Source organism: Castor canadensis, chromosome 12 (assembly GCF_047511655.1).
Source record: "Castor canadensis chromosome 12, mCasCan1.hap1v2, whole genome shotgun sequence".
NCBI lineage: Eukaryota > Metazoa > Chordata > Mammalia > Rodentia > Castoridae > Castor > Castor canadensis.
Genome location: NC_133397.1, coordinates 127831750 through 127844160, shown reverse-complemented (window position 1 = coordinate 127844160; position 12411 = coordinate 127831750). Strand labels below are relative to the sequence as shown.

The 12411-nt window shown below is 51.9% G+C and overlaps 1 protein-coding gene across 3 annotated transcripts in view; it reads right to left on the bottom strand.

Moving 5' to 3' along the window:
* Window positions 1–792: 792 nt before the first annotated feature.
* The window catches only part of Cnn3 (calponin 3), a 35280-nt gene continuing 23661 nt past the window's right edge, over window positions 793–12411 (bottom strand). For 2 of the 3 annotated variants that reach the window (XR_012439987.1, XR_012439988.1), the window contains exons 3-4: window positions 5679–5800; window positions 5447–5513 (exon numbers count right to left, since the gene is read on the bottom strand). Coding sequence is in view for 1 of the 3 variants with exons in the window: in XM_020163935.2 (XP_020019524.1) it covers window positions 1267–1608; window positions 2698–2844; window positions 4231–4347; window positions 4512–4649; window positions 5447–5513; window positions 5679–5800 (933 nt within the window). In the remaining 2 variants the exon portion in view is untranslated. Of the gene's footprint in view, window positions 1609–2697; window positions 2845–4230; window positions 4348–4511; window positions 4650–5446; window positions 5514–5678; window positions 5801–12411 lie in introns of those variants that run through there. The other variant, XM_020163935.2, reaches the window with a different exon arrangement.

Genomic DNA, 12411 nt, shown 5'->3' with positions numbered 1-12411 from the left:
CATGATGCACGAGCAAAGCGCCCAAGCCCAGAGAAGCCGGTCGTAGCGGAAGCAATGACCGACTGAGTCAGAAAGTGAGACGCCGGCTTTCTTCAGTGGCTGCGCCCTTGTCATTTGGACTCCTGTTTCTCAGCCGTCTCTTGCCCAAGACTGAAGGTTCAAGTTCAACCCCAGCTTATTATCAAAGGGCTATCCCGTTTCTGATTCCTCCTCAGTCACCCTGGGACACGCACACAAAATTCTTCCCCGCTCCTACCAGTGTTCCTGAAGGTGGCTTTAGGATGGATCTGGGGCAGCCAGGAAATAAGCTGCACAGTCAGCAAGGGACGGGTCCTTCCTGCCCGTCACTGCTCCTAAGCCAGGAGCACCACGTCCCCTTTGTTGTTCTAGGCCTCCGGGTCCCTTAGGCACCAGGTGCAGAATGGGGTGGCCTGCACACAATAACGTTTAAGTGTCTCACCATCGTGCCCGGGGAGGGAGACTTTGTTTCATCTTTATCTGGCTCTGCCTATTAAGAAGCTAGTCAGAAAATAAATCACCCCGTGGTTCATATGAATGTTCCAAAAAAAATATTTATTTATAAAAAATACAATGGGATAAGTTTATGCTGAGAAATGCAGCAATAAATACAGTTGAAGAAACAGAGCCACTCTACACGGTACACTGGGACAAAACGAAGATTCTGTGACCGCCGCCCAGGCCTCACGTCCGCGGGCCTCTGTCCATCGCTCTGTTGGAAACGTCAGTCTAAAAGGTCTCGTCAGCTTAGTCAGAGAATGAGTACACGTCTAATCACAAATGCACACCGATCGTTTTATTTAAAAATGAGCAAGCCATACTGGAGAGACGCGATACGCAAGTTTCCAATACGCTGCACCTTACATTTAGTTGGCAAAGACCACGTCTAAGCGAGAAGCACGACTTTCGTCTTCCGTGTAGGAACCAGATTAAAAAAAATAATTTTCTATCGTTTGACAACAGCAGCCGAAGGGTAAGACTGCAAAAAGCAGAGGCTTTAGTAGGAGATCAGGCTGTCCAGGGCGCCCTCACAGCATGCTCACTTCCCGGAGTGACTGGCCATGCTGCGCGGCTGAACTGGTCAGCGCGGAAGGCGACTACTTAGGGAAGAGCAGAGGGAGGAAAGGAATGTATGTAAGGCCATGTTTTAGGGACAGCGAGCAGAGAAGTGTGTCAGGAAGACAGACAGAAGGTACTGAAGGCTAGCTTGGTTCTCACTGAGCAGGGGAGCCCGGGCCCTGGACTGGGCTAGTAATCGATGCCCTGGTGGTCGTACTGGTACTCCCGGGGGTAGTCGTCGGCATACTCGCCGTGGTAGTCATCCTGGTACTCCGCCTGGTAGTCGCTGTCGCTGAGCTCCGACCCGTTGGTCCCTGTGCCCTGGCTGCCATTGTGGATGACGGGCTCGGTGGGAGCAGCACAGTACTTGGGGTCGTACACTTGCCGCCCCAGCCCGTACACGCTCATCCCCTTCTGCGAGGCCACCTTGTTGGTGCCCATCTGCAGGGAGATGGTTGAGTTGTCCACGGGCTGCAACGTCAGCTTCTGGTCGTAGATGTCTCTTCTGGTGCCTGGCGCCAGCATCCCCGCCTGGGGTCAGAACACAGGACACAGGTCAAAGAGTCTGAGGACGCCGCGTAACCAGGACGGTCACACTCAGGGAACGCCTCTAACAGTGGCTTCCCGTGCCTCGGGGGGAAGCCCAGCTTTCGAAAGCATCCTGACGCCCGTCACGCTTAAGAGGCGACAGGCGTCGGGCTTGGGCTTGTCCTTGCTCTGGTCCTTGCTCAGTGGCCGCCGACAGGTTCACTCCCTGCCAGTGTTAACTTCTCACCGCAATATGGAGCCACATTACCTTCTCTGAACTCAGACAGGCAGACAGGATGTAAACGAGGGGTTGTTCTGCCACAGAGACCTCAGGCCAGCAACCCAGCGCACGGGCACGCACCCCCAGACTCAGGCCTGTCCAAGGCTGACCCGAAAGCCCCCCTTCAGACAGGCCCTCCCGCTCAGAACGACCCCCTCCCCCTTCAGAGTATGTGGCTCTGCCTCAGTTTCTCCTTTATGTCAAGCACAGGATTTCAGTGTGAAATGAGCAAAAGCAAATGAAAGTGGCAGCTATGAGAACGTCACAGGGGCAGGTGGCAATCCCTACAGGACAAAGGGCCAGGCCCATCTGGAGGCGCAGGAAGAGGTTTTCAAACCTCAGCCCCACTTCTGCTCTCAAGCAGAGGGGACCTGAGGGCCTGGCGACCCATTTTCAACAAGGAAATGCTTCTGTTCTGGGTGTGATGCTCGGTCCTGGCATTTTCATCCCTCCACTCTTTGGGAAGAGCTCCACTGCTACTTTAGGAGCTGCTTAGCATTGCTTAGGGAACTTCTTCTCTGGAAGGTCCCCCACCAGCGCCATAGGAATGCTGGTGTCACGCTGGTTCTTAGTAGCCTAAGGGCCCCCTTTAAAAACCAGCCCCCCACCCCCAAAAGAAAGCCAGCATTTAAACATGCCGTTTTTCGTGGCTTTTGGAGCGGGAACAGCATGAACATCTTTTTCCTTTGGGCTGGGAAGAAAGGCCAGCCGTTCTAACTCCAGCAAAAACCAGGAGCCACACCAGGCCGTCACTGCGGCAGGACGGCGGCCTTGATCCTCGCCCTCCCAGCAAAGCTGCCACAGCCACGCACCTGGCTGGCCCCCTTGTTGGTCCCCATCTGCAGACTGATGGTAGTCTGGTCGAAAGGCTTGTCCGTCTGCATCTTGGGGTCGTACAGGTGCCTCCGCGTCCCATAGGCCGTCATGCCCGCCTGGCTGGCACACTTGTTGGTCCCCATCTTTGAAGTGAAAAAATCAGCACTAATTACAGGAAGCCAGCGACACATACGACAAAAGTCTGTGCTACTGAGAGATGGAGCTGGGGTGCAGCCCAGTGACCAGGGAAGAGCTGAGCAGGTGAGGGCCCCAGGGTCATCCCCAACACCACCACCCCCAAAAAACAAGACGGAGGTGGAGCGGGGAAGTCCCTGAGCTCAAGCGCTCCTCCAGGCTTCTGCGAACAAATTTCAAGGACTAGCTTTCAGAAAAGAAAAATTCACTGTACACAGAACCTCTCAGCATCGTTAACCAAACGGAGGCTGCAACGTGATCGGAGTGGCGGAATTAGGGGCAATCCCCACTCTCTTGGGGACACCAGATTAAGGGTCACGCTCAGTCACAGAAACAGACAAAAGCCACCAAGGGCCAGGCAGCATGTTTTTCTACTCCAGCTATGGTGACAAAAAAAGATGGAGGCAAATGACAGCTGCTTTTTCTGGGAGGTTAGTAAGCAGTTTTGTGACAAGGTCCTCTTATGTAGCCCAAGCTGAGCCTCAAACTCACAATCCTCCTGCCTCAGCCTCCTGAGAGCTGGGATTACAGTCGTGTACCACCATGCCCTGCTTACCAAGCACTTTTTATACTTCATTTATAAAAAGCATACATGCATATTTTTTAGTTAAAAAGACCCACACTGATTCCAGTATTGTATAACCTGATTTACCCCCTCTGTCCACCTGTCAAACATTGGTGTATTTTTACATTGTAAGTTCCCATTTGCAATTTTAATTTAACCAACTGTCTACTTGTTTGGAAATTCAGGTTCTAAACAAAGTAGGATTTTGCACTTTATAAACACAACTCCACCTCACACAGAGCAGGGCAGTGTATCAGGAAGGTTTCCCAGAGCAAAGTCCACAGAACGGACAGTGGCTGGGGATGACGTTTGTGACACCTGCCGGGGGAGCGACGTGAGGAGAGAACAGTCATCTTAGCTACTTCTGGAGATTTAACCTGGCAAATGCTAATGGGCAGAGCAGCAGAGTCCTGCCTGCTGGTTTAGGCAAATGACTGTGGCGTTCAGGTTTTATAAGCTGCTCCCTTCACTCAGTAACACTTAGGAATTTATAAAGTGTGTGTGCTTCAAAAAGAACGGTATGACTAGAAAAAAAAGTTCATTTCCTAAAGAAACAGTTGCCGGGCCGTGTGGTATACTTGAAGCTCCTTCCGGAACCACCATTTGCTCATAGGATTTTGTTTTGTGTTTTGAGTTTTGCGAAAGCACTAGGGACTGAACCCAGGGACCTGCTGGGATAGCTGCCTGCATTGCCCGTGGTGCTTCTCCTGCAGCTGCCTTTCGCCTCAGCGACACCCTGGGCGGCGGCGACAGAGAAGCGGTCACTCACCTGCAGGCCGATCACGCTCTGGCCGGCCTTCAGCGTCCCTTCGTCAAAGCGCCTTGTCTGCTTCTCCGCGTACTTCACGCCAATGTCGATGGTGGTGTGAAAGCCTTTGGTTTTCGCCTGGACGGAAAGGCACGCACCGATGAGCCCACCGAGGCCTTTCCGGAAAGCCAACAATTCCGGAAGGACAGCTCCCCGTCCGAGTCCCCGAGGGACCACCATGACGCAATCGTCACCAACACGAGCGGGGACTCTTCAACCAGCCATGAAGGGTGCGTACGTACCAGACCTGCCAGAGCCACCAGCGTAGTCTGAACCTGGGTCATGTTTCCGTTCTCAAAGAGATCGTTGGCTTCAAAGATGTCGTGGGGCTTCATCCCGTACGCCTGGATGGCTTTAATGAAGTTCCCGATATTCTCCAGCTGTGAGGAAGAAAGAGGCGCGTGGCTCTCGGCCTCGTGACAAGACGCCGGCCGGCCACGTGCCGAGGACGCTGACCAGGTCCCCACCAGGCGCGCTCCGTGGAGGAGGACTGACACAACGGCCTTGATGTTTTTGCACAGTGAGCTTTTTGGCTCGACTGCGGCAAAACCTGCCTCATACAGTGCTAAGAATTCTGCGTCCGAGCTGTCAGCTGTCAGGCCTGGGATTTTCTCCATCAAAAACGAACCCGCTATGTTCTAATCCTAATTTCAGAAGCAGCCTGTGGTTACTGAACACTCATTCTCCTGTTTCAAACCGTGCCGTGAAGGCCGGTGTCACTCAGCTGTGCGGTTCACATGTCAAGGCCCCGCTTTTCCAGCCCCACCCTTCTGGCCTAGGTCCTATTTCCCAATGAGCTGTGTCAGATTTCTGAAAAGCGGACAAAACAGCGGGACAACTTCCCATAGACATCAAATGACTGGAAGACCAGTTCAACAAGGGATTATGGAAACATTTTTTGTAAAAAGGCAAAAACAAATATGGCCGTGTATACAGTTTTCTGTGTTAACACGGCTATTTTAAAACTGCCACCAAAAAACAAACCCCAAACCAAACTCAAACCTGACAGTTTACACCAAATAAAAAGAAACCAGCCAGGTGTGGTGGTACTGGCCTGTAATCTCAGCACTTGGGAAGCTGAAGCAAAGGACTGCGAGTTCAAGGCCAGGCGGGGCTACAAAGCGAGACCCTGTCTGAGAACAAGGCCGAGCCCGCCAGAAGCAGAAGCTGCAGTTACCTGGGGCCAGTTGAGTGAGGATTCGTTGACCTTCTTCACGGAGCCCGGCTGTAGTTTGTTTATGAGTCTAAAAGCAAGCACACGGGGACCCTTTACTGGTCACACACGCGACACGCCACACGGGCATGCTGGAACCCAGCACATCTGTGGGAAGAACCGGCACCGGGAGGGACAGGGAGGGATGTGGGGGGACACAGGGGACACCGAGGGAGTGAGTGAGAGACACACTCACTCGCACAGGATGATCCCGTCCTTCAGGCCCAGCTGGAAGTTGGCGCCGATGCTCAAGCCTGTCACCTCCTCTATCCAGTTGCGAAGGTCTTCCTCTGCTTGGTGGTCATACTTGGAAGCGATCTGAAACACAGGGCACTGACTTAGAGCCACCGCCCTGGAGCCACCCAATGCTGTCACCATTACCCACCAAGACCAGCGGTGGTGGCAGGAAGTCACATGCCACAGGGCCACAGGCGAGCGCTAACCACTGTTACAGCTTCGTCATCAAGCACGAGTTCTGGTGAAGATGCCGTCACACCAAATTCTGAAGAGAACCCAGAGAGAAGTGTGGACAGAGAAGGAGAAAATGTCACCAGGATAGGACAGATTCCCACCATGGCATGCAGGAAGTGACAAGGACTTAGCATCATGCATGACTTAACCTTGAAAGATTAAGTCATCAAGCATCTTATTCCAAAAAGACAGGAGGGGATTTGAACACAGACTATTTTACACATGGTCTCAACTAGCCAGACACGTGCTGCCGGGAGTTTAGCTGCCTAGAAAGTTGGGGCATTGTCCTTCTGTTCTGCAAGTGGTCGTTACAGCACAGTGGCGAGCCATCCCACTCGAGCCCACGGGAAGGAAGGGCACCTGCCATCGCCCGACACCAGACACGCAATAAAACTAAGGACAACTAGCTAATGTCGCACCTGCAGAAATCTGCAATAAAGACGACAGGACACACAGGCACCGGGCTACAAGGGGACATGCCGGAGCTGCCTGCCAAACTCGGGCTTTCCTGACCCCCTTCAAAAGACCAACCCAGAACATGAAGGAAATAAAATTTTAAATATCATTAGAAGCTGGGTGCCGTGGCTCACGCCTGTAATGCTAGCTACTCAGAAGGCAGAGATCAGGGGGTTCGAGGTTCAGAGCCAGCCTGGGGAAAGAGTTCATGAGACCCTATCTCAAAAAAGCCATCACAAAACAAAAAAGGGCTGGTGGAGTGGCTCAAGGTGTCGGTCCTGAGTTCAAATCCCAGTACCGCATAAAAAAACAAAAGGACAGCTCAGGGAAGAAGGACAGATCTCATGTCCTGTGTCGCAGATCAGCATTGCTGGACATGGAGGTGAACAGAGATGCTTGCTGCCCATAAAACGCCATTCGGCCTAGCTACTGAAAGAAAGGCCACAGGACATTTGTCCCGAGGCCCTTCATGTCCACTCAGGTCCTTTCCCACACACCTTGGACAAGTCAGCAGGATCAGGCCAGATTTCCAGAAGCTGGCTGTTCACCTCTGTCCACCCAACGGAGTGACTTTTAAAACAAGCTGTCACACTCGACAGCAGGTCCTCGTCATGTCCCCCACAGCCACCACGGCTTTCTTAAAGTGTCCAAGGCAGGACTCCCAAGCCTTCAGTGTCCTGCCTCAGTGACCTCCCCACCCCAAGGGCGGGCTCTGCTTTAGCAGAGAGGAACTGGTGTCAGTGACTACGTCGCTCAGGGAGCCAGCAGTCCCGCACAACAAGGCATGCGCCATTTACACTGTGGCTCTACTTAACCAGGAGCACAGAGGAAATCCAGCCAGTTTCCAGCTTCCTGTAAGGTAACCAACACCAGGAAATTTCAGGGCTCAAATCTGGCTGTCAGTTCGTTTATAAAACACTGCCCAGGCACAATGCAAAGCTACTGACGGTGTGACAAGTGACAAGATTCCTCCTCCCTGTGTTCTCCCTCCCTGAAAAACACGTCTGCATTCACTTCCTGCCAGCATGGGTTGCACTGGCACCTGGGTGGGGGACAGGAAAGGAGGAGTCAGGGATGCTGGGAGACTTGCCACAGGGACACACCTTCCCCTGGCGAGCGGGAAGCAGCCGTCACTCCTGTCCAACCCATTAGACCCATCGTGCGTGGCCCCTCAGGAAATGCAGTAAACCTGACTCAACTGTACGTGCAGAGAAGAGCAGCAGAGGCTCGGCCAGGACTCACTATGCACTGGTCACCGGAGGCAAAGTCTTACTGCGAGCGGAGTTTGGTCAGCAGTGAAGGCACCTCAGCTAAGGGACATGTGTCAGAAGATGTGAGGGCAGCCCGGTGGCTGGCAAGAGGACCTCTGCCTTGGCCCTTGGCTAATTCACCTCGCTGGTGCACCCAGTGAGTCTCTCCCTCCTCTGTTGTCTGCACAGTTTGTCAAGAATCAACGATTGTGAAGAACTGGGTGTGGTGATGCACAGCTGTAGTCCCTCAGGTAGGAGAAGAGTGAGTTCAAGGCCAGCCTGGACTGCATAGTGAGCCCATATTTAAAAAAAAAACAAAAACTGAAGAAATATTGTCTTGTTCTTTTGACTTGAAGATGAAATTACGTTACAGGGAGTTGGGCTTTTTGGTTTTGTTTATTTTTTGCAGGATGCGGATGAATCTTACACCAAAGGAGACCAATTATAACTCAGCCAGAGGACTAGAAACTCAGAGTGTGTGCAACAGATCTGGTGCCACGCCCTAAGAAAGTGAGTCCAGACCTGACTTGAAACCACAGCTTGCAGTGAGGAATTTTCGTTTTTTCTGCTGACCGCTCTCATGGAGGAGCAACAAAGACCGAAGAGCCAGGCCCTGGGTGGGAGGGTGGGGTGCCAGGGGGGCTCCAGTCTGGCCTCCGTCCCCAACGCTACAGGACATGCACCCAGAGCTGGCCACAGTCATGCAGATGCGAAATGCAAGGCCCTGCAAACTAAAAGTGAAAACTAAGGGTGCACGCATGTCGTGTTACTCTTGGTTTTGACAGAGTTTTCCTTCAGCTAAAGGAGCACCAGGACTTCTGTAACTCAAATACTGCCCAGATTTTTCTAATTAGTGGACCTTCCTGCACTTAAATCAAGGATTGTCTCTTACAACCAAGAGCTGAAGCAACTAAAAAGCTCTGGCCAATAAAACTCATCCACTGATTTCATCTGAAAAGCTTTAATTTCCGAACAGAAGGCAGAAATGGCGACATTTTCTTCCTTGTAACAAAAGATAATGAGCTTTCAAAAGCAATCTTGGATTCATCTCATGGAAATTCTGTGCAATTTTCTGGAGAAAAATAGAATCTCTCTTCCAGTTGTTTTCCTTTCCATCTCTCACCTCTCCCCAACCCACGCTCCCTCTCCTCCCATCCTTTTCCTTACTGTTCTTCCACATCTATTCCACTTGACATTCCTCTCTGCCTGGCTCCCTCTTCCCAGCCTGTCAAGCCCCGTTCTCCATGGGCCCACCTTTCCTGTATTCTTGAGACACCCTCAAGAGCGGTGTCTCCAGCAAAGAGCAAATGCAAAGGCCCAGGGGCCAGGAGAGTCCCAGGGAAGCTCACGTCTTCCTCTTGCCAAACACAGTCAAGGGCAAGATGGGGGCGGACGGCACTCCCGGGTGCTGCACCTGCCTTTCCTCCTTCTTTGCCACCTCCATCCCAAGTCCTCACTAAGAGGTCTATACAATATTTATTTGAAAAAGTAAACAGTGCGTGAGCATGGCAAACCCGCACTCTGCTGAAGGATCCTCACTTTGACATGGGGTGACAACGGCCCCTAAAGGGGCCAAAACTGAGTCTTGTTTGTATTAAATCTGGTAGAGTTGGGAGGCAGTTAGGAAGAAGGTGAAAAATGGCTCCTGAGGAGGGGTAATAAAGAAAAGAGTGAGAAACAGGTGACATGAACCAAAACTGTGCAGTCTTTCCACACCCTGGAAAGTCACTCCCGTCCCGAGGGAGTTTCCTCCAGATTGGTCAGCCAAGGTTGTGGCATAGGACACAGCCCTGACAGATGCAGGCCCCAGGGCAGCCCTTCCTGAGGGTGGAGGGAGAACTGCATCAGAGCATGGCTGAGGAAAGGCATGCCCTTCCTGCACTGGAAGTATCCCTCAGAATCCAAGTTTCAAGAGCACCCCACCCTGTCCCTGAAACACCCACCGAGAGCAGCTGGGCAAAAGATGGGATGCACCTAGCGGGAGGCAGAGCATAATACGCTAAGGACTGTCTGATGGTCCCTCTGACACCCAGGCACACTCGAGAGTCAGCGGAAGAATGAGGACTGCTTGTCCTTCACCCCTGGATTCAGCACAGGACAGGACTGGCTCCAGGATGACCATGGATGCTCAGTCCCTGGACTGTCAAAGGCCTCACAGAAAAGGGCACTGCATTTGCATGTAACCCTGGGCCTCCTGCTTTCCTTAAGTCAGCTCCAGATGATTTGTCACCTATTATAATCAATGCCACACAGACATCTGCACACACGTCATAGGGAACCATGACAAGGACAACAGAAGGTCTGCATGTGCTTAGTTTTCCTAGGATTTCTGACCTGTGGTTGATATGGAGGGCAACTGCACATTCCTTCTCACAATATAGTCTTTTTTTGGGTGGGGAGCAGCACTGGGATTTGAACTCAGGGCCTCACACTTGCTAGACAGGCACTCTACCACTTGAGCCATGCCACTAGCCTCACCATATATTCTTCTCGTAGAGCCCGCTCACACCCAGAAGCAGGTGAGTTCTGGTTCTGTCACTTATGTACCACAGTCTCCCAATCTCAGACATGCCTGCACTCTCCAGAGGCTGTTAGGATAACCCAGCAGCACCCCAAATGTCTAACAAGAGTCACATTCATGCCAGCATCTCTTTCGAGCATCTCCTGGATTCTTCTTCAACTTCTTTCTCCACTCCTCCTCCATTCTGTCCCTCGTTCAAGTGGCTGGTACGTAGGAAGCATGGCGCAGAGGCAAGGACCTGCCCTAAAAGTTCCATTCCAGTAGAAAGAGACAAATCCAAAAAAGGTGTACTAAGGATGTTTGGGGGAAAAAAACATCCAAATTAAAGGGAGGATTGGATGATGGGGGGGCTAAGACAGGAAAGAGTCTCATATGTTATTTCCACATCAAAGATCAAGCCCCCGCCCTCAACCTCAGCCCCCTCCCTCTTCCCTGCCAAGGAAGACAGGCAGCAACAGGCAGGCTTAACGTTTCTTTCTACCCAAAATCTCTCACCTAATGGACCCAACAAGCATGTAAACACCTCTGTAGAGTCCCTAAGTGTTCCCATGGGAGCTACAACAGCCTAAGATCCATGGTTTGAAGTCAAACTTTAGAACTTTGTGCTCCCCTTTCTAGGGAGACCTCAGTCCCCCCATTTCTCCTGGCAGTCTCTATCCCTCCAGGACCCATTCCACAGGTAAAGGAGCCCATCCCAACACCAGGCACACAGAGTTCACGCCCTCTGTGTATTGAGGCCAGAGGCACCAAGTTTTCTATGAACCAAAGGCCACCACAACCTGTTCACTTTGTCGCCCACAATCACAGAGCCTGGTTACAGCAACCTGAACCCTGGCTTCTGTCACTGTTCCCTTTCATCTGTGTGCTCCTGGCTGCCTATGTGTGTGGAAGCTTCCCCTTCCACTTAGACTGCCTCTGCATCCCAAATTCTCTCTCTCTCTCTCTCTTTGGTGGTTGCTGATGGAAAGGACAAGGTCACTCTTTAAACAGGTTTTATCTCATGGGGAGTGAGAGTGGGAAGTCTGGAGAAGATGCCTTAATGCTGGGGACGGTATCAGGGTCACCACAGAACCTAAGCCATCCATGGTACCAACTCGCAGAAGGCCCTCGGAAGCCATGGAAACCAGGTGAGCAGGTGCACAGGGCTGGTACAGTCAGGCCTGTTCCTCCTGATCAAGGCATCCACAAGACACACAAGATTGCTTTTCTCCAGATGTGCACAGCCAGTGTGGCAGTGACAAAACAACCAAGAGAAACAACGTGAAGGGTTTGTTTTGGCTCATGGGCTCCGTCCATGGTTGTTTGGCTCTGCAGCCTTTGAGCCCTTGGTGAGGCAGAACTGCAAGGCAGGACAGAAGTAAACTCTCACCTCCTGCTGTGCTGGAAGCAAGAGAGACAGAGAGAGGAAGGGGCCCAGATCTGGCTCCAGTATCCCCTTTAAGGGTCCCACCTCCCAACAGTGCCACTGAGACCCTGGGGACCATACCAGATCCAGACCAGGAGCATGAGATAACTGCAGACACTATGACTCAACGTACAAACACTGCCAACTGACAAGGAGGTAAACTAATTCAGGGGTAGGGGACCTGAAGCTAAAACAAATAGCACGACAAATGGCAGGGAAGCGCAGACCAAACAGAAAGCCAGTGTCGCCTTCTCTCTAGAGGATGACCTTCAGACTATCAAGTTAGAACACAAGAGTCAAAGTGGGTTTTGAAAGTTCAACCCTAACAAGGAAGGAGTAAGTGGAAGCTCAATTCCCAGAAGACACGAAGACGTAAAACTAGCAATCAATACAGGTGAGAACATCCTAGCAACCCAGAGATAGGCCCACTCCGTCCCTAGCTTGCCCAGAAGCAGGGTCTCTACTGCTGGCTGTCCAGGAGGGGAGTTCTGGTGAGAGAAGACCAGTGCCTGTGGAAGAGCTAACATCACCAGCAGCCCCAAAACACCCATCCATGTCCCCTGCTGACAGCAGGACAGGCACTTGTGCACCTCTGTACCCCTCAACTGCAAGCCTGGTGCACAGTGCATACTTGATAAGTGAGTTTTCACCTGCTGATAGTTTTACCAGACCAGGGAATGCCTGGGATTTGAAGGTCTGCCTTGCTCTTCAGGATTCTGCATTTGAATGGTGCCTGTTTTCACTGACTGTATCTTTTTTCTCACCTGTATCTCCCTGGTCTGCCAAGGGAGTAATCTTGGATGTGTCACTAGGGACACACTGGCTT